The sequence below is a fragment of the Plecotus auritus genome (genome assembly GCF_963455305.1).
Source record: "Plecotus auritus genome assembly, chromosome: 2".
Lineage (NCBI taxonomy): Eukaryota > Metazoa > Chordata > Mammalia > Chiroptera > Vespertilionidae > Plecotus > Plecotus auritus.
In genome coordinates, this window is record NC_137771.1 from 107,610,511 (window position 1) to 107,633,075 (window position 22,565).

The following is a 22,565-nucleotide window of genomic DNA, read 5'->3' on the forward strand; positions in this document are numbered from 1 at the left end:
TCATTATTCTGAACTCTATGTTTGATCTTATCTCCATTTCATTTAGCTCTTCTTCTGGAGAATTCTCTTGTTCTTTCATTTTGAGCTTTTTTATTTCCCTATTTTGGCTGCCTGTTTGGGTTTGTGTCTGTGTATTAGGTAGATCTGCTATGACTTTGAATCCCTAGTTCAGGACAGTGTAAGACGCTGTTTGTGATTGGCCCTGAGTACCCTATCAGCAATCCACAGCTTGTGGCTCCCTCTGCTGGGTCTGGGTGACTTTGGAAAGGACCAAGATATGCACCAGCATCTGCTTTTGCTAGCTCCAGACCCAGAAGAAGATCAGGCAAAGACTCAAACCCTCCAGAGATGCTCTTCTGACTGTAGTCTGATTGTTATCAGCCTTGATTAGTCTCAGGATATCAACCACAGGTGGGGTGAGAGTTCTTCCAACAGGATGGGGCAACTGCCTTCCCTCAGGCAAAAACCACCTGTATAGCAAAGGTCTGTGGGAGAAAGTTGTCCTCTGCAGCATGAGGGAATGACTCAGCTCAGGAAACCGGGGTGGTTGCTCTTTGAGCTCCCACCCCAGACCCCCCAACTCTGGACTCTCCTCAAATATCTCTAGTCCACTCTGCCCTTCCTCTGCTGGAGCACAAGATGAGTGGCTGCACATGAAATTTTGTGCATTGGCCCTTTAAGAAGGTGCCTGCATTTTTAGCCATCTCTGGCTGGCAGACAGCAACCCTTTGCTTTTCACAGCCAGATGTTCTGTGGGCACCTTACTCAGTTCTGGTGCTTTGGACTAGGGAGCCCAGCTTGGGGTTTACACCCCAGAGTTCTCAGTGGGAACCCCACCCTTCCCCCCACCACAGCTGATATATCCCATCGGGACTTCAGCTGCTATCTATGGAAGCCCAGCCAGTCCTTTCACATCTCTGCACTTCCTACCAATCTCTATGTGGTCTCCACTTTCTGTCCTTGGTTATCAGGGTTCTTTCCAGCTAGTCCTCAGTTGATTTTTTCAGTGTGGTTTTTCTGTATTTTAGTTGTACTTCCATTTTGGTCTTGGGAGAGTGTCAGTGTAGCTTCCACTTACTCTGCCATCATTTTGGAATTGCTCTCTCTTTTTTTAAAAGGAAGTTTACTATTCTTTAACTGGCTCAAATTGCAAATAAACAATCAGGTAGTGGCTTCAGCATAAGACATGTGATGTGTCTTTGCCAGCTGGCTCTATAGCATTTCAGTGCCCAGGAGAGGAAAGGTCTCAAAGCAAGATCACAATGTTAGTGGTAGGGCCCTGGTTAAAGAAGATTGGATGAGTTCACATATAATCGCTGGGCCCACAGGGACAGTCACATTGGTACTTTAATTCTGCACATGCCATAGCTTGTGAAAAATATGAAATGGAAGACATACACCTCAAACCCTTTAAGGACAAATATTTAATATTATAGTCTGGGTATAATATCTAAAGAGTTGTGTTTCTTAAAAGCATATATTTGGTAACTTTATATGCACATCTATTACCTGGAATGCCCGAACACATCTTTGACTTACTGAAATTAGAACTGAACAAAAAGAAAGAAAACTCTGTGAATCAACTGTCTTTGCTCCATTCCAAAGAAGAAAAGAGAACTCTGACAGTGGCAGATTTCCCACTGAAATTATGTTCCCAAATTATGTGCTAGAATTCTCCCAGTGGGTGCACCACACAAGGTGACACAGGCCTAATATTTGGTCTGTGTACACTGAACATGTTTTCTGCATGATACTCAGGTTTGATTGTTTGATGTTACTTTTAGGAAAATGCAGCTACACCTTCTTTATTATGAACACAGACTGCAAATACAATTCCCGTATTGCCAATCTGTAACCTCTTGCATATGAATTTAAAAATTAACAGGTGGCAAGCATGAATATTTTCCCGAAGTGTTCCCAAAATGCATTAGCACTATTGATGTTTTTCCTGTGCCTGCTCCAAAGAGATAAAAAAAACCCACACATGCTTACCACTTGCAGAAAGAGATTGGGAGCTCTGGAACCTTACTTGTAGGAACCGGAGTACAGCACATATTTTTTTAAAAATATATTTTATTGATTTTTTTACGGAGAGGAAGGGAGAGGGATAGAGAGGTAGAAACATCAATGAGAGAGAAACATCCATCAGCTGCCTCCTGCACACCTCCTACTGGGGATGTGCCCACAACCAAGGTACATGCCCTTGACCGGAATTGAACCTGGGACCTTTCAGCCTGCAGGCCGATGCTCTATCCACTGAGCCAAACCGGTTAGGGCAGTACAGCACATATTTTAAAGTTGGACAGACTGCTAGCAGACAGTTAGTTCTCAGGAATCTTCTACACAAAAGTTGTACTCCATACTAGGCATATATTCTCTCACCAGGACACATGGGCAATGAGACCATGGCACCAATGAGGATACACCTAGAATGAGTAACTTGGTATTTTTCAGTTTCTAAATTAAGGCATAATCAAATTTTCCATGTATAAGTTTGTACCACTTTTCTATGTTAATCACCAGGTAATTAATGCAGGTGAACAGATGAATTACTGTCACTTTAACTATATGCAACAACCATGCCCATAAGTTTTCTTCAATATTGTGTATAATAATGGTTAAAAATACAGTTTAACTATCATGTTCACAATTGTTATTTTCAAGATAGTAGAAGAAATACATTTTTAAGTGATATAAAATCAAAGCTTTTAATAAACCAGAAGAAGTAGTCTTTCCTACCATTCCCCACCCAGCTCATCTCTTCAACAGTTTAAGGAAGACTGCCCTCAAAACACAAGCTTATGTATTAAATTCAGGACCACGATAAATGTAGGAGATTGTGAAATTAGTTGAGCTTTGCTTCTTGGTGAAGCCACATAAATTTATTTTTTAAGTGAATTTGAGTTTTAGTCTAGTTCCAATTCACACTTTTAGTGACACATAACAGTTTTGAAAATATTAAAATATTTTCAGTCAATTGAGCCTTTAATGGAAATGCTTATACATTACATTTATTAGAAAGGCCAAGATAAGAAAGGAGTTTGTGACTCTGCTTATAAAATGTAGCATCTTTCTCTGATTCTCATGACTAAACTTTTCCTTTTCTTTTTTCTATTCTTTTCTGTCTTCCATCTCTCTGGCTCGAATTTCCGTCATTAAATAAAAAATACTTAGTCAACATTAGCTCATTTTAGCATTTCCATGTATGTAACATTCCACTGATGGGCTCTTGTTTTATTACCAACTGGCAGAAATGGAACTTTCTCATCTTTTTTAACTCTTAAAATCTACCCCACCCCCACTACTACCACCATCAAGTCAGCTGTGGCTGCAAAGAATTCCTTTCTGTGCTAGGGAGGCCACCACTCACTGGGAAGTGCTAGTGTACAGTAATAGCAGTGGTCTGACAGTCCCCGCCCTCTAGTTCAGGCTGCCTGCTTTTGGCTGTTTCCCACACACTCCTCATTGGTGCACTGTAGGGTCAGCGCCCATGCTCCTGTACCATCACTGCTCGCCACAGTTACTTTGTGTAGGGCCAAAATTCTGAGCAGGCATACTTACCGCCCTCTGGAATCCCAGAGTTTTTACAAAAGGATTAAAAACAATCTGCCCAGCAAGCCAGCCCTCCACGGGTGCAGGCCTGGCCAGAGGGTGCTGGGTTCCTGCCCTGGAGGCTGCAGCTCCACGGATCCACAGCAGCTAGAGGAGAAGCACTGGGGCTCCCCAGGGGAGTTCCACCATCCTCCTGGCTGCAGGGGGCTCTTCTCTTTTAAAATTCAGTTAATCAGCTATTTATTAAACCCCTCCTGTGGAACATGATGCCAGGCAGGGGGTGTTGCAAAGACCTAGCTCTTGAATCTTACTCAATTACACAGGGAGAGAAATATCTAGTAGATGGATTTTTCAGTGATGTAGATACTGCTGTATAACAAGCACTTGAAATTTAATAATTTAAATAACAACCTGTTGTTTCTCAGGATTCTGTGGGTTAATGCAGCTTGGTTGGGTGATTCTGCTTCAGATGGTTCTGGTTGGGATCACTAACTGCATTCAGCTGAGAGTTGGGCTGGCCCAGAATGGGGCAAGGGCACCAATCACATGTCTAGTGAATCATTGTTTTTCTGAGAGGCCTTTTCACCTGGCTAGCTTGGCTGTCAGTCTTTGGACTTGTTGTGTGGAAGCTGAGTTCAAGAGGACCCACGCAGAAGCTCTTCAGACTGTGCTTGGAGCCCCAGCAAACCACTTTAACTGCATTCTATTTGTCAAAGCAAGTCACAAGTACAGACTAAGTAAAAGGGGAGTGCAAATAGACCCTGCCTTTTAATGGGAGGAGCTATATATATGCACAGGGAAGAATTATGATAGCCATCTTTGGATATGACTTCATTGGATAATTTATTACAATGTGGTCACATTCTAAGAGAATCTAGGGAAGGCTTCTGAAAGGTAATACTTAACCCTGATCTTAACTGATGCTGATGCTTGGTGGTGTAAACAAATGAAAAATGTGGGGAAGGGTATTCCAGTGTAGTGAACATTGTTGCTAGAAGCTCTGCAGTGCAAAATAGCAGTGATTGAGGAACGTATAAAATAATAAGTAAAGTTAATAGTTATTATTCCATTCTTTGAGATGAGGACTATTTCTTCAGTTTGAGCACTTTTCCCCTAAATCCAACGATGATTTTATTCATCTTAAAAATTCTATTTCATTTCTTTCCTTGAAGGATTCAAGAGCCTATTTTCATCTGCTTAATCAGATTGCACCTAAAGGTGACAGGGATGATGGACCTGCCATTGCCATTGATCTTTCAGGATTTAATGTGAGTAGTTTTTAATTTTTAAAATTTTGGTTAAATAAGCTTAAGATAAATTTTACCATTTTAAGCATTTTTAAGTGTACAATTCAGTGACATTAAGTATGTCCCCATGGTGTGCAATCATCAACACTAAACATATCTAGAACTTTTTCATCACCCCATAGTGAAATCTGTACCCAATAATAACTCCCCATTTTCCTCACCCCAAGTCCCTGAATTTGACAAGTGAGTATAGTCAAATTTAGAGTACAATTCTCAATAGGCAACATTCCATGTGGAGTCCTCAGCCCTACATTAAAGCTTGATCTTCAGAACTCTTTTATGCCATAAGCTCCAAATTTCCATGCTAAGTCATCTGGTTGTCATAAAGAAAGGGAATTGCAGAATTCCAACCTTGAGTATGTGTGGAATCAATCCTACTTCTACTTCCCCTGTTGCAACACAACTGGAACTCACAGAGTGTTTTTGTGACTATCACTGTGCACTAGGAAAGGTAGCAACAAGCCATTATGAAATCACTGATCAATTAATTGATTATCAATTCTTCCAACTTATATTTGTAAATACACAAAATAAAGGTTGACAGTTCTAGTATTTATGATATAGGAAGGGCTGATACAGACCCTGATCTATCTAACACAATTCCTAGGAAGCCCATTCTTTTAGCATAAGTTTTAAATACTAGGGATGGTTCTATCTAAGCATTAAAATCAGGTCAGACTATAGTTTGTATGAAAATCTATTAAGTATTTAAAGTATAATATCCACAATATTTAGTTTTAAAGGCAACTTAAGTCATCACTTAATTATATTTCACATTATTATAATGAAACATCAAAGAAACTTACTATTATAAAACTACTAGAGGCCCAGTGCACAAAATTTGTGCACTGATAGGGTCCCTAGATGCTGGCGGCACCAGCTGGGGCCTCCCTCCTTTCCCCCGGCCAGCCCCACTCCCTGGCCAAACTCCCAGAAGAACTTCCAGTCGAGGGGACAATTTGCATACTACACTATTATTATATAGGATGCAAAGTAGCAAATTAGTTTGAGTTAAAATATTAGGAACTTAGAAAAACATGTAAAATTTCAAACATATTCATAAGTGAACAGAGTATACTGAACTATCTATCCTGTGTCCATCCCCAAAGTTCCACAACTATTAGCTTGTGGTCAATCTTTTGTCACTTTCATCACCTGCCTATTTCCTTCCTCTCCCATATTATTTTGAAGCAAATCCTAGACATTATCTCTTTTATTTTATTTATTTACTAGAGGCCCGGTGCATGAAATTCATGCACGGGGGGTATGTCCCTCAGCTTAGCCTGCACCCTCTCCAATCTGGGACCCCTTGAGGGATGTCCGACTGCCTGTTTAGGCCCGATCCTGGTGGGATTGGGCCTGAATGAGCAGTCAGACATCTCTCTCACAATCCAGGACTGCTGGCTCCCAAAGGTTCACCTGCCTGCCTGATTACCCTGAATTGCTTCTGCCTGCCAGCCTTATCACCCCCTAACCACTCCCCTGCAAGCCTTATTGATGCCTAATTGCTCCCCTGCCATCCTGGTCGCCCCTAACTGCCCTCCCCTGCTGACCTGGTTGCCCCAACTGCCCTCCCCTGCAGGCCTGGTTGCCCCTAACTGCCCTCCCCTGTAGGCCTGGTCACCCATAACTGCTCTCCCCTGCAGGCCTGGGTCCCCCCCAACTGTCCTCCCCTGCAGGCCATCTTGTGGTAGCCATCTTGTGTCCACATTGGGGCGGCCATCTTTGACCACGTGGGGGTGGCCATTTTGTGTGTTGGAGTGATGGTCAATTTGCATATTACCTCTTTATTATATAGGATTTATTTATTTGTTTGTTTGTTTATTTATATGTTAATCCTCCCTTGAGGATATTTTTCCATTGATTTTTTTAGAGAGGGGAAGGAAGGGAAGTGAGAGAGACATTGATGTGAGAGAGACACATCAATTGGTTGCCACTCTCATGCATCCTCCCGGGTCAGGTATTGAACCTGCAATTGAGGTACGTGCCCTTGACTGGGAATCAAACCTGCAACCCTTCCGTCCTTGGGCTGACACTCTAACCACTGAGCAAACCAGCCAGGGTGGATATCATATCTTTTCATCGATAAATATTTCAATGTGTATTTCTAAAATATAAAGACACTTTGATATGTCTCCAAGGGAAAGGGAAACAGGAAAAAAAAATAAACAAATGAGTTGACATCAGACTAAAAGTTTTCTTCACAACAAAGGAAACCATCAACAAAATGAAGAGAGCCCATTGTATGGGAGAGCATATTCACCAATGATTCATCAGATAAGGGGTTAATCTCCAAAATATATAAACAATCTATACAACTCAACACAAGGAAGACAAACAATTCTATTTAAAAATGGGCAATGGGCCCTAGCCAGTTTGGCTCAGTGGAGAGAGCATCGACTTGCAGACTGAAGGGTCCTGGTGCTGCAGTCTTTTTGCAGCAAGGGTTCAGGAATCTGGAGGAGGGCTGCACATAAATGAATAGAGACTAGATAAGAAATATAGATTTGGAAGGCATTTTGGGGGAGCCAGATAGAAACTTAACTCTAGTGATTAAGCTCCCCAAATCTCCAGACCCATGGCTTTTTATTAACATGTTTTTCCCTTTAGCAAAGCAGATATACATATCAAAGGTAAGGTTTGGTAAACAATAAAGGACCATTAGGTTAGGGCAGTGGTCGGCAAACTGCGGCTCGCGAGCCACATGTGACCGACACCCCCACTTCTTCTAACACCACTTCTTCAAAATAGACTCACCCAGGCCAAAAACCGACTTCTGCATGTGGGCCACGAAGTTTCAATTGCACTGTACGTGCGCGCCTGCACATGGTATTTTGTGGAAGGGCCACACTCAAGGGGCCAAAGAGCTGCATGTAGCTCACAAGCCGCGGTTTGCCGACCATTGGGTTAGGGGAATTACCCTCAGCTGTTTGGCCGCAGGTAATAATATGCAGATCTTCAGCCCTGCTGAAGCTGTCCATCAGCCTTCTGGCGAACTTCTTGCATTTATAATGCTAACTACTGTACTTAGCCTCCAGCATATCCCCCTTTTTTGATTTAATAAATTTAACAAGAATGTATGCCATTTACAGAGCTCGGGTCCTTTTAAGATTTTTATATTCAATGGGAAGGATTGAGTTCTTTCCTATCCTTTTAAATTGCTGACAGGCATCAAAGGAATCAGTCTACAATAAGTTCCTTTCTGAGCCAACAGTTCTTTGAGTCCCCTTTCCAATGACTGTCCAACTGTTTTTTATGGGTTCCCTTCTCACTCACTGTTCCCTGTGACATGACAGCAATGATACTCTAGTTCTGGATGGTGAGCAATGACAATGCAGGTCCGACCTTTTTTGGCTTGGTTCTGGGCAACCTGCAGTGATGCACAGCTAATGACTACTAGTATGGCAAGGCATTTTCACCATCCCCCATCTCTGGACTGTTTTTCCTCTGTCTCATCAGCGTGTTGCTTGGGGCCACTGCTATCTGGGGCTGGAGTAGTCTGGTCAGTTCCTCTCTCAGATCCATTGTTGCAGGAATCCACATGGGCTTGGAGGAGTTTTCTGGAAATATATAAGCATATTCTCAACCAAAGGTTAATAAAGAATCCTTCTATAAACTAGACTTGGGATCTTTTCATTTTGCCCAAACCATTTTCCTTTGGCTTATTCTGACACTGTATGTGTCTTGCCATCAGCATTACAAGTGAAAAAATTTGAAGTAATTAAGGCTTGATGTAATTTTCTTACAGGAGATTGCTCCACTATCTCCCCCTCCCCCTTTTTAAAAAATAATATTAAGAGGCTTTTGCAAATCCTGCAATGCAGCCTTGATAGCTTTTAATTTAATTCTTAGCACAGAAGTATGACTTCTCTGGATTCATTGCATGATAAGCAGCTTTAACTATGAGATGAACTATCAATAAAAAATAGATAATGCTCTAGGAATAGTTTCCTGCCTAGTACAATTAAGTTTCCCTGAATATTCACTTATTTCAATTTGCCAATTTTAATCAGTCTAAAATAAGGCTTATTTTCTAACTTTATTTGTCCTTGGGTGTGGACAGTAAATGACACTAATTGAATTTCTGCTATCAGTCTTTGAGTATATCTATATAAGCTTTGTTTAGAGAGGCAAAAATGCAAATTATTTACTTTTATTTTTGAGGCCTAATACATTAACTTTTAATTACAGTTTTCTACATATTTGAAGGACATTTCCCTTTATTTTCTCCCAGAGTAATTTCTAGGCCACATTTAGGGAGTTTCTTTTAAAAACCTTTTTCTTTCTTTTAAACTGAGCAACACACTTGTTGCTTTTCAGATGCTGGCTCATACTGCCGTGCCTATATTTTAAGTGACTATTTATGTTGACTGATTAATGATCAGATTTAATGCTTGAATAATAACCTTCAGTTTACCCTGTAAATAGTAGCAGAAGAGATTTTAAAATTTCTCCTTTTTATTAGGCTTAAAATTTATTTTTAAACAGTATTCTTTTTGGCTAGTGTTCATTTGCATACACAGAGGGGTTATGGGAGGTCTCAGGAGCTATTTCAGAGGACTCGCTTGTAGGGTGTATGCAAATTTTTACTTTGACTTTACTAGAACCAATTGTTTATAAAAATATTTGCTTCTCATATAACTTAATTTATATGAGACCTTGATTATATTATAGAAAGCTAATTTATTAAGTAATTAAAATAGGCATCTTTATTGAAAAAGCAAAGCAAGTAAACTTATATATTTGACCTATGAAGTACAGACGCCACCACCCCCCAGCCTATCTGAAGTGCAGGCTGCCTGAGGGCTTTTGTTTTTAAAATTCTGCTGGCAAATGATCTGGTTCTGCTTAAGAAATATTCAGCAATCTTGCCTTGCCCTCCCATAGAGGTTAAAACCTTTATAACATTTAAAATATATGTATATAAATAAAATATATTAAACATTTTTTAATAAAGCTTTCCACATAATTTCCAGTATATTAGATTGGCCTAATTTAGTTTAAAAATATTTCTTTTAAGAAGAGAGAATAAATTCTTGAATCACTCCAGGGCCCATGGAATGTTACTAAGTTATCTCTCCGTTAAAGTCTTGAAATTTAACTTGGAAAGACCATCAAATATATATATATCTTAAATATTATATTATATACTTTTTATAATTATTCTAAAATATATCAATTAAATTTAAACTGTTTTTTATATTTAAAATTTGGTTCAGACCACAGAATTAATCCTCATTTTCTTTAATTAGACCTAGCTTGAAATTTTACCACACATAAAGACTACAATATATTTTAAACTACTAATTTCTCCAGAGAAAATATAAGAATTATTTTCTCAAAAATAAATTTATATACTTTATGCATTTGGTTATACAACTATATGATTTCTCCTAACTTAATTTGAACTTTAAACTCTTAGAAGCCTCAAATTTTAGGTGGCAAGTTAAATACTTAGCATTTCTCATATTAGCAATAACTTCACATTGTTAAGAATATATTTCAAAGAAAATACAAGGCATATTTAGTTAAATAGATTCAATTCTATCCTCTAGATTTTTCATATGAGGCAAACTCAGATTAACATTTCAGTATTTTGTCTTTTCAAAATACCTAGATATTTAATAAGTTTTTATTATTTAATTTAGTAAACTCCAAAGTTTTAAGTTGCCAACAACTTTGGAAGCAAGCCTGTAGCTATTTAAATGTAAAATTGCCACATTCTTTCTTTAGAGGTTGCTGCCGTGGGACCAGCTCCCTCCTTCAACAAGGAGCAAACCCCCACTATCAATATACCCATAATTATAACTGAAAAGCTTCACTACAAATCCTTCATCTTAGTTACATTATTTATCCATGTTTAAATAATTTTGATATTTTAAAGCCAATTATTATTATCCAAGGCATTTACTTTGGCAAATTCTATAACAGAGATAACTTATTGACTGTGAGGAATGTGGTCTATTATTATTCAAAAACTACCCTTTATTATGGAAACACCAATTTTATTGCTTAAACACAGCCTATAATTTTTTTTTTCTTGGGTCATTTTTGCCATCTTTTTTGAGAAAAGTAGTCTGGGTTTATTCTATAACATCTGCAAAGAAATTGAGCTCAGTTTAATAAGCCATCCAAGATCGGATGGAGCGTGCTTTTCTCTTAAACCAGCCTTTTTCTTTTTATGAGTACAGAAATCCCAGATGTCTCCCTTGAATTCTGCTAAATGTTATCTCTACCTTCCTTTGTCTCTAGGACACCCTTGGCCACTTGTACTGCTCATATTCTTTCTCCCCACCTCCACATCCTGTTTGCTTTGGGGAAATTCAGTAAATGGTCTGGCCGCGTTTCTTACCGAATTAAATTAAAGGCATGCTTAATAAACTAACAATAAACACATTAAAACCAAACCAAAATGACAGAAAAAACTACATTCAACAGATAACATATAGACAAGACTTAATAAATCAAAGTTCTTTTCCTGAATCTTTTCAGATGTTTTATATTTGCCTGGTACTTACAGCCAGGATGTAACCTAGAGCTCAGCTTTTGTTCACAGATCTTATCTTATCCTGCTTTTCACAGCATTGATTGGCCTCTAAAGTTATTTTAGCTAAACTCTGCCTGTCCCAAGGCGTCATATGGTAATTTTTAAACAAAGCATCAGAGTGTCCCTGCGAGAGTGTTAACAGCTCTACCCTCTCTAGCTGCCCAGTCTCTCCACACCAGAGGCTGAGGATCCGGGCCCTTTTTAGTTTTAAAGACTTTTGATCCCCAATACAAATTAGGTATTTTGCAATTTGAACAAGACCCCAAATAGTTAAAGATGACAACAGCACTCTTTTTCCTTGAGCCTGATTTAAGAGTACCTTTCGACATTTTAATTTCTTTATAATTTTGCCTTTTAATCAAATTCTTCCCCATTATGGCCTGGCTTGAAAAAGACGTCCTTACTCTCTTTGGATCTCGAATTTCAAAGCTGGTACGAGCTTTATGCACAGTGAATTTCCCCACCGAATTTTCCGTGACCCCCACCTTAACCAGTAATCCCCACCTTTACCAGAGGTCCTCTTCCTTCACTCAGGCAAATAATCTTCTCCAGATGTCCCTCATTGAGGTGCCATAAATGCTGCAGTCTCTTAGCAGCAATGGTTCAGGAATCTGGAGAAGGGCTGCACATAAATGAATAGAGACTAGACAAGAAATATAAATTTGGAAGGCATTTTGGGGGAGCCAGACGGAAACAGCTCTAGTGACTAAGCTCCCCGAATTTCCAGACCCACGGCTTTTTATTAACATGTTTTGCCCTTTACCAAAGCAGATATACATATCAAAGGTAAGGTTTGGTAAACAATAAAGTACCATCAGATTAGGGGAATTGCCCTCAGCTGTTTGGCAGCAGGTAATAATATGCAGGTCTTCAGCCCTGCTAAAGTTGTCCATCAGCCTTCTGACGAACTTCTCGCATTTATTATGCTAACTACTGTACTTAACCCCAGCATCCTGGGTTCAATTCTGCTCAAGGGCACATGCCTGGGTTGCTTGCTCAATTTCCAGTAGGGGGTGTGTAGGAGGCAGACAATCAATGATTTTCTCTCATCATTGACGTTTCTCTCTCCCTCTCCCTTCCTCTCTGAAATCAATAAAAAAATATATATATTTTAAAATGGGCAATGGATCTGAATAGACACTTCTCTAGAATGGACATACAGATGGCCAATAGACATGAAAAAATGCTCAAGGTCATTAGAGAAACACAAATTAAAACCACAATGAGGTATCACCTCACACCTGCCAGATTGATTAAAACAAATCAACAAACAGCAAGTGCTGGTGAGGATGTAGAGAAAAGAGAACACTATTTCACTGCTGTTGGGAAAGCAGACTAATTTAACTACTTTGGAAAACAGTATGGGGTTTCTTCAAAAAATTAAAAATGGAACTGCCTTTTGACCCAGCAGTCCCACTTCTGGGTATTTGTCCTAAGAATCTCAAAACACCAATTGTAAAGATTATATGACCCTTATGTTCATAGCAGCTTTATTTACAACTATAGGCCCAGTGCATGGATTCCCTCAGCCCAACATCCCCCGAGGGGTCCTGGATTGCGAGAGGGTGGTTCTCGAGTGATGCACCCCGGAATCGGACTCCCTCCTCTCTGGTTCCGGGTGCGTCATTCGAGAACTGCATCTGCCAAGTCACCACAGCTCAGCAGCTCCTGCGTTGAGCATCTGTCCCCTGGTGGTCATTGCGCATCATAGCTACTGGTCAGATGGTCAAACTGTGGGATAGTTGTTTAGGCTTTTATATATATAAATATTTCCAGAAAAGTAATTGCTTATAAATATGTATAACAATAAAAGTTTATGCCAATTAAAAGTTTAATCTTGCCCTAATTGGTTTGGCTCAGTGGATAGAGCATCAGCCTGTGGACTGAAGGGTCCTAGGTTTGATTCTGGTAAAGGGCATGTACCTTGGTTGCAGGCACATCCCCAGTAGGGGGTGTGCAGGAGGCAGCTGATTGATGTTTCTCTCTCATTGATGTTTTTACTCGCTATCCCTCTCCCTTCCTCTCTGTAAAAAATCAATTAAAAAAAAGTTTAATCTTGACCATTTTTATTTTATTGTTTAGGAGAAAAATGACCTGAAGCGTGCTGGATTTATGCTTCAAGAAGCAGATAAACTGGGCTGCAGACAGTTTGTTACTCCTGCAGATGTGGTTTCAGGCAATCCTAAACTTAATTTAGCTTTTGTAGCTAATCTATTTAACACATACCCATGCCTACACAAGCCTGAAAATAATGACATTGATATGAATTTATTGGAAGGTATGTTCTTTCTGCCTTTAATTGATTCATTGTATGTATCTTCCTGTGGTATTGACCTACTTCACTCTCAGAGGTAGGAGAGTGTGGTGGGAGACATAGTTTAGTGTTTATAGGCATGTGTATCCATTAAAAAGTTAAAATTAAAGAAAGTGGTTGTTGGTTTTGGTTAAAAGAAAGTGTGGGGTAAATCTTACTTGTCTGTCATTTCTCTATAAAATGTTAGTGAAAACTATCATACATTAAAAATATTTTCTTAAATGACCACATAACATAACTCCACCACGAACATGGACATTGAATTATCTATTGGAAAAAATAATTATTTGTAGCTTGTTTTCTCTGTTGAAAGCTACAGTTTGACTCCAGTTTTGTTCTCTTTTTAATGTTTTTACTGTACATGAAAAAATTTACATCATTCATTACTTGTCTTGTGTGTGGGCTATTGTTATCTGTCTCATAATTTATATTACTTTCCTGTTTTGCTTCATGAAATGCAGATTTGACCCCTCCTAATGTAGGTACTGTATTTAGTACTTTCCTATACTCTCTATATATGAATTCTGAATGTTCTTTTTATTAATACCATTTATTCTTTCTATCTGGGTTGATATTTTTTTGCATTGTTCATGCTGTGTTTTTTTCAGTCTTAATATGCCTAAAGAATGAATGATAATAAGCAATAAACACAAGCGAAACTTAATTTGAATAGCAGAGCAAGGGTTGGTTATGTAAATTCTTCACCTAATTTGCCCTCTGTAATGATGGGAGTGTAGTTGTAAGCACATTAGAAATCAATATTAACAATTGGATTTCATGATTTGATGCAAAGCCTTTATCTCTCTCCTATAAATAAAAATCTTGTATCACAAGTAATTTTTGAAAGGATCTATTTAGGTTCTGTAACAGATTATTTTGTATTATTTAGCTATGTTTCATTTACTGAATGTCATTGAAGCTTATAATATATGAATTGTCATAATGACAAATACATTCTCAATATCTTGTTCTTTCTCCTCTTCTGTTTCCCAGCCTCTCTTCTTCTCCCATTTTCACCCTCTCACTCATGCATACCAAAACCCACCTTAGTACCAACTAAAAGTAAAAAAGTGGTGGCAGTTGTCTGAAGGGCCAATCCTAAAATATTCCCACTAGTTTACCTGTTTTGTAGAAGGTAGTGATCAAGTAGGGATTCTTGGTGGAGAGAATTTGATGATTCAGTGTTCATTCACTCACAGCACCCATGTTACTTCCTTCTCCCTTCCTGAGACAGAAGGAGAAATCAGTTTCATGATCTTTTTCTCTTTGACTGCCACAACCAGAGTTCCAATGTCTTTGTGACTTTATAATTACAGTTGTTTTAATTAATGGGAGAAGTTTCAGAGTTAACAAATATATTCTTTGAAGAATATGATTAATTGAATTCACTCTTCCTGAGGTCCAGTAAAATAAAATGACTATCTTCTCTACTTATATAACTAAGAGGGAAGATAGATTAAAATATAGAATTTTCAGTAGAGAAATATATAATAAGAAATTAGAATTTTAAAAAATTAAATAAAAAGGAAGACTGCTAAGTTTTCATGAGTTTGGAAAATTTCAAAATTCCTTTGTGTCTTACATTAGAAGGCATTGTTTAGAGTGGCATATTAAAAATGATCTGCTTTTTATAGTCACCAAATTCTTGCTAGATATCTTTTCCAATTTGCTTGTTCTCCTATTTGTAACATTTGAATTCTTTTGCTAGTGTTCAGCATGCTTTTGGAATTTTTCAGTGTGAATCAGATTGCTAAATATTTCCATTAGTATCCTATGTAATAAAAGGCTAATATGCAAATTTACCAAACAGCAGAATGACTGGTCACTATGACGCGCACTGACCACCATGGGGCAGACGCTCAACACAGGAGCTTCCCCCTGGTGGTCAGTGCACTCCCGCAGGGGGAGCGCTGCTCAGCCAGAAGCCTGGCTCACTGCTGCATGCCTTTCCCACCTCTGCAGCAGCACTAAGGATGTCCAACTGATGGCTTAGGCAGGGAGCAGGCCTAAGCTATCAGTCAGACATCCCTCAAGGGCTCCAGGACTGCGAGAGGTTGCAGACCGGGCTGAGGGGACCCCATCCCCCTGAGTGCATGAATTTCGTGCACCAGGCCTCTAGTTTACTATATAAGAAGATACCATGGGAAATATTTATCAATAATCTTTATTTAGAACATATGTATGTCCTGATACATCTGCCAAAATGTATTTGACTTTACTGTCATTGGAATTTTTTTCTCTGTAAATTTGTGTTTATAGATCCTTATGAAGTTTGAAGCTTGACCTTATCACATCCCATATTCATATATTAGTATGTCCTCATTGGCAAATAATTTTATCTATATAGAATTAAAGAAAATTAAAAGGCCAACTAAATATTAAATCTTCATATTAAATTGTGCCAAATACGTAGGCTGTGTATAGAGAGACCATGTCAGAACTCATTTGTAGTGATAGAAAATACCTAGGGCCACAGAATTATACTTTGTTCAGTCATAGTTCCACCATTAAACATCTGAGTGATCTCTGTGAGTCTTGGTTTTCTCACATATAAAACAAGCCCAGTAATACTTATTGTGAAGAATCACATAATTAAAAATGACTTTTCATGAAAGAATTTAGCAAACAGTATGTACTCAATAATGGTCAGGTAGAGAGAGGAAGAAACCACTTATACAGCTTGTGAGTGTTAAATATGTCAATTCCTTTTCCTCTTACTAGCCTATTTTTAATATATTTGTTATTTTTCATGAAAATTCAATTGCAGATATTAGTTTGACTATGAAAATGAAAAGAATGTTTTCTAGTTTTTTTATATCTTTTCTATCAGCAATTAAGATTTTACTTTTGAGATTGCTTTAGTCATCCACAATCTGGAATACATATGTTTTTGTAATGCTTTACTATGGCTCTTGCACAAATGCATAGCACTGCTGGCTATGAGCATTTATTTACCAAGACAACTTGAAATGGAATTAGATAAATAAGTGCTCTCTTAAAAATCTTTTTACTTTCCAGGTATCAAAAATTAAAATAATAATGATATAATTAGTTGAGAATAATAGGAAGAAATGTGAGCCTCTGAAACTTACACTTTCAGTCAAGATACAAGCTTAGTGTCTTTTTAAATAGAATACACTAAATTACCAGGTTCAGCAGAATTTAGATATTATTCTAATTAAAAATTAAACAATTGGTACACTACTAATGTTTGTTATTTTAAAACATAACTTGAATTTTCAGAGGTGGAAATAATATAAAAATTATCTAATTACTAGAAAAAATATTTATATACAGATAAATAACAGGTTGTAATAGATAAAAAACTAAAAGGTAAACCCAAGTTACATGCATCAAAGCTATTGATTATATGTTTGTATTTATGTTACTTTGGGGAAAATTCAGATATTTAATTTGCACCTGTTTAATAACTCCTATAAAATAAGGCAAGCATAATTTCTAGACATATTTAGATTAACTTGGTTCTTTTTAAAAAGGTTCTCATATAGGTTATTATAAAGTTGTAGTGGCAGATACAACAGAATAATCAGTTACCTTGTATGCATACAAGAGGGGGCAAATTTTAGACAACAAATTATATGGTTACATAATTTAACAGAACAAGAATTCAAACAGACTCTGGGAAAGCCATTAGGTAATGGCATTGAAACCACATGAAAGTACAGTAGGAAGATTATTTCCTGAACAGTTGGCACAAAAATAGACTGCTTTAGATTTTACAAGGTTTTGATTTCTCCTCTGGGTATGCAGGTTTTTACTGTCTGTGTGACTTAGTCTGAAGATGACTGCAGGGCTGGCTCTATAGAAATTGGCTCCTGGACCTCACTCAGATGGTTGTAGATTTATAGGCCAAATTGTCCTGGGAATCTCACCTGAGACAAAGTCTAGAGAGTGGCTTGAACTTGTCTCTGGTATAGAAGTGATGTGAGGCGTACTGCAAATGTTTCGTTTTTCAGGAGTCTGGTGGTGAGATGCAGGCCAGACTATTCCATTGTCTCCCTAACTTTGCTGAAAGACAAACAATAATTTTCAAGTCACTGAGGACCATTTTCATTAAGGGGATGACTAGAAGGCAAAAATGACCAAGAGGGCACACTTCTCTCTCTGCTCCCTTTGTGTCACATGATATCCCACATTTTCCTTATAAATGATATAAACACTGCTGTGAAGGGAATGCTCAGGTAATTTAGGTAATCACAGGTTAAATAATAATGCCTGTGGGAGTTTCTTCTCAAGGTGATCTTTGAGGTCTAGGGACTTACTATGATGAAATGTGTCATTATCTTAGCACCATGTGTGGGGCTATGTCCTTATGTATTTTCAATAGGAATAATCTAAACTAAAGAAGCCTGTAAAGCAGTTACATCCCCCTCATTGCTTGTTTTTATATGACCTGTAATCCCATCTCCTTCGTTGCTATCTGGTGTAATTAAAATGTAGGTTTGTATGCCCAGCAACTTTTCTGTGTAAAACGCTATTTGTACAAATGTAGTAATACAGCTTTGGAAACAGTACAATTTTTCTATTTCTGTTTAATGTGCTGATATTACCCTGGCTGCTAAAAGATTTTCTTTTCTTAATTTTAGCCAATCACATTGCATGTAATTCTAACCATGGATATGACCCCACATCTGTAGTTTATTTATTACTTTTCTGGACAGAGAAACCCATAGCTCAGTAATTCACAGACTTCAAAAAAAAAAAATGCTAGATGGAAAAATTTAGAGCAAATAGAGGCTGTCTAGACAGAGAGAGGGAAAAGGGACTTTGGCAATAAGAGATTTTTTTGCCTAAAAATTTTGTAGTGTCATAGGAATCATGGCAAAGTATGTATGGCCAGTTTATATCTGCCTGAAGGGTTTAAAATGTGGTTCTTGATTCCTTTTGTCCTGAATCATCAGTGTGAACTTGTGTCTACTCTAGGAGAGAGCAAGGAAGAAAGGACATTTCGAAACTGGATGAATTCCTTGGGGGTCAACCCTTACATTAATCATTTGTACAGGTAAACATTTTACTGTGTTTCAGCTTTATGGCGAGGGTCCAACTTTTCTAGTTTCAAGCTCTAGGTATGTTTACATGAGAGCATTTATAAAAATCACAAGAATTTTAGCCAACGTTTAGAGTTTCAGAATGCTGGGAATTGGTAATGAAATGGATTTTAAAAGAAAAGTATAGTATTTTTTAAAAGATAATATAATATTAGTTATAATTTTGTTGTTAATTCTCACCTGAGGATATTTTCCCATTGATTTTTTTTAGAGAGAAGGAAAGACAGAAAAACATTGGTATGAGAGAAACACATTGATTAGTTGCCTCCTGTGCGTGCCCTGACCAGGGCCCGGGCTGGGGGGGAGCCTGCAACCAATGTACGTGCCCTTGATTGGAATCAAACCCGAGACCCTTTGGTTGGTCGACACACGGTACACTGAGCCCAACCAGCTAGGGCTTTATATTTACTTTTTAATTAAAATAGAAATACATGCTCATTGTAAAAACAAAATAAAATACCATACCTTAAGTTACTAAACTTAAAAATAAAAGTCTCATCCTACCTACCAAGGTTGCATACAGTTTGGTATTCATCCATCCAGATTTTTTAAAAATTCATATACAAATATGTATATGCTAAATTTAAAAATTTTTTAGGATAATCACAGGATATTTTTTCCCATTGATTTTTAGAAAGAGTGGAAGGAAGAGTGGAAGAGAGGGAGGTGGAGGAAAAGAAGAGAGAGAGAGAGAGAGAGAGAGAGAGAGAGAGAGAGAGAGAGAGAGAGAGAAACATCGATGTGAGAGAAACATAAGTTGGTTGCCTCCCACACACACCCTGACTGGGACTGGGGATCAAACCTGTAACCCAGATTCATGCCTTTGACTGGGAATTGAACCAGAGACCTTCAGTGGGCCAATGCTCTAACCATAGGGCTAGACCTATTATTCTTTTCTCTTAATTATATACTATAGACATTCCTTTGAATATCCATAAAGATCTAGCTGCTCCTCTCTTCCAGTATTTGAGACCTTCACTGCCCTGCTACTATTATAGGAGTTCTGGTCTAAATGGCTTATCTCTTGTCATTTAACTGAATTTACATGCACTTAAGAGTTTATCAAATGTGAGTCTATCACATCAAAGTCATTACCATAATAAGGCACTACTGGTTTTATTTTTTTTTTCAAATTTTTATTAAGGTATTATATGTGTACATATCTTACCATTGCCCCCCCCCACCCCACTCCCATACCTGCCCTCACCCCCCAATGCACTACTGGTTTTATATTTTAAATAATATTTTGAATATATACCAAGAAGCAGAAATTACTCCATCATAAATCCTCAGCCAGTGATCTTGGTCTTTTTGGCATTAATCTCCAGTTCAGAATCCTATGTAATAAAACCCTAATATGCAAATTGACCAAACGGCAGAACGACCGGTTGCTATGACACGCACTGACCACCAGGGGGCAGACGCTTAATGCAGGAGCTGCCCCCTGGTGGTCAGTGCACTCCTACATGGACGCCACTCAGCCAGAAGCCAGAAGTAACAGGGAGAAAAGGTGGGAGAAGTAAACAGTTACTTTCCTTTCAAGACCCTCTCTGGGGGGGTCTTACTGATAAATTTGTGCCCAGAAATTATACCAAACACCACTAAACTCCTAGCTTGACAACGGGTAGTAGCAACTACCCATACAGATGTGTTCTCAGCAGTGACATTAAAGGGGGAAAAATCCACACCATCATGGGCACAGTGCACACCTATATACACACATACATGCACACATTCACACACATATACACACAGATGCACACACACTCTGCCAACAAGCAGCTATCCCACTAAGCCACACCATCCATGCCACTTTGTCCCCAGAATGCATATATCACCTCCCTTGAAGATAAAGGAAAGACTGTTTCCTGCTATAAAGGAGAGCTGTGTGTGTTTGTGTAACATATTTTTTATATATATAAAGGCTGATCAACCAGTTGACAGCAATGGTAATAAAACAGCACTTAAAATTATTTACCAAAGCAAATAATTTTTCCCAGACAGTGCCAAGTTTTTAAAGTGAGTTATTGGAGAGAGACCAAGGGTGTACACCAAGCATGTCAAACTCGCGGCTGGTGGGCCACATGCCTCGGGTTTCAGTTTCTCTATTTGCAAAACATGAATAATAATAATACCATACTACATAGAAATAAGAATGACTTCATTTAAAGTTAAAGGAAAAAATCATGAAATAGGTGAGATTCCAGAAGTTATACAAATAACTTTAATGATTTTTTTATTACAAAATTCTCCGTGTGCTAATAGATGACCTAGTCAACTCTTAATTACCTTCATAATAGACTCCCTCCATTGCTCAGCACAGGGCCAAGCCCCTTTACAGGCATCGTGTGTGTGCTCACAGATGCAAAGTAACTTTATTATGAATCTTAGCTAAACATATCTCAGTGAACAGCTATTGAGAGAGAAAAGCCACATTACACATCACAGACCTAGCAAGTTTAAGATCAATTGCTGGTTTTTTGTATCCTTAGCATACAGAATTGAACAGACTTGATGAACATACTTTGAGCATCTGAGGAGAATATGTTTTTCTGAATCCAAAGTAGTACTATTCTTCTGTAACTCCTACTTGCTCATAAGTTCCTTCCTTTTTTTTTTTTTTTTTAAAATCCTCATCTGAGGACATGCTTTTTCATTATTTTAGAGGGAGGAAAGGAGAGAGAAATATGGATGTGAGACAGAAACATCGATTGGCTGCCTCCTGCCTCCGACCAGGAATTGAACTTGCCACCTTTTGGTGTATAGTACAATGCTCCAATCAACTGAGTAACACTGCCCAGGGCAAATTCCTTCCTCTTAACGCTTATTATTTAACACTAGAGGCCTGGTGCATGGATTCATGCACTGGTGGGATCCCTCGGCCTGGCCTGTGGGGATCGGGCTAAAACCCTGAAACCGGCAGTCTGATATCCCCCGAGGGGTCCCGGATTGCGAGAGGGTGCAGGCCAGGCCAGATTCATCAGTCTGTTCCATGTTTCCATGCCTGTGGTTTCCGCTCCTGCGTTGAGCATCTGCCCCCTGGTGGTCAATGCATGTCATAGCTACCAGCTCGTCAGCCAGTCCAGTCACTTAGACTTTTATATATATAGATGAACAACTGCCTACTGAGCAGCTATTGTGATTTTTCTGTAATTATTTTTAAAAGTTTTAAAAATCACAATACATAAGCAACATATGGACTCCATTCCCACTGTACAAGTTTCAGGAAATATGTAGAATAAAACAAAACATGATCATCTGTCTCTTACCCTTTCCATATTCTTTCTTTTCTGCCCAGAGATAATCACTTTTAACAGTCAATAGCACATATAAGTATTTAAATACTCTTAATTTTTAAAATAAATATTTAGTAACTAATAAAGTATGCAGTGTTCTGCCACTTGCTTTTTTAATGTAATATGTCTTGTAAAGCTTTTCATGTGAGTACATAGAAATCTACCTTATTATGTCTTATGGTAGCCCAGGAGTCCATGGTATGAATAGTTTATTCAGCAGCCCTCTACTGGCTGGTATTAAATTTGTTTCCAAATGTATAAATGCTATGGCAATAAATGTCCTTGTACATATTATGTTTGTAAACATTAATGAAAAAATTTTGGACAGATTTCTAGATTAGAAGTTCTGGGTCAAATGATGTAACCTGTTGTTCTTTAAGCATTAATTGAGCCTGTTGTATTTTTAAAGACATAAGCCCATCTACAGTGTGCTTAATAAAACTAGGTAGTACCAGCATTTCCTCCTCCTTCATATTCTTT

At 38.2% G+C, this 22,565-nt stretch overlaps 1 protein-coding gene across 4 annotated transcripts in view; it reads left to right on the forward strand.

The window, feature by feature from the left end:
* The window catches only part of PLS1 (plastin 1), a 217,858-nt gene that overhangs the window by 145,191 nt on the left and 50,102 nt on the right, over nt 1-22,565 (forward strand). For 2 of the 4 annotated variants that reach the window (XM_080657187.1, XM_080657188.1), the window contains 4 exons: nt 4,725-4,820; nt 13,489-13,684; nt 14,182-14,202; nt 18,665-18,743. In XM_080657187.1, coding sequence (XP_080513313.1) covers nt 4,725-4,820; nt 13,489-13,684; nt 14,182-14,202; nt 18,665-18,743 — 392 coding nt within the window. The remainder of the gene's footprint in view (nt 1-4,724; nt 4,821-13,488; nt 13,685-14,181; nt 14,203-18,664; nt 18,744-22,565) is intronic. The other 2 variants (XM_080657190.1, XM_080657189.1) reach the window with 1 other exon arrangement.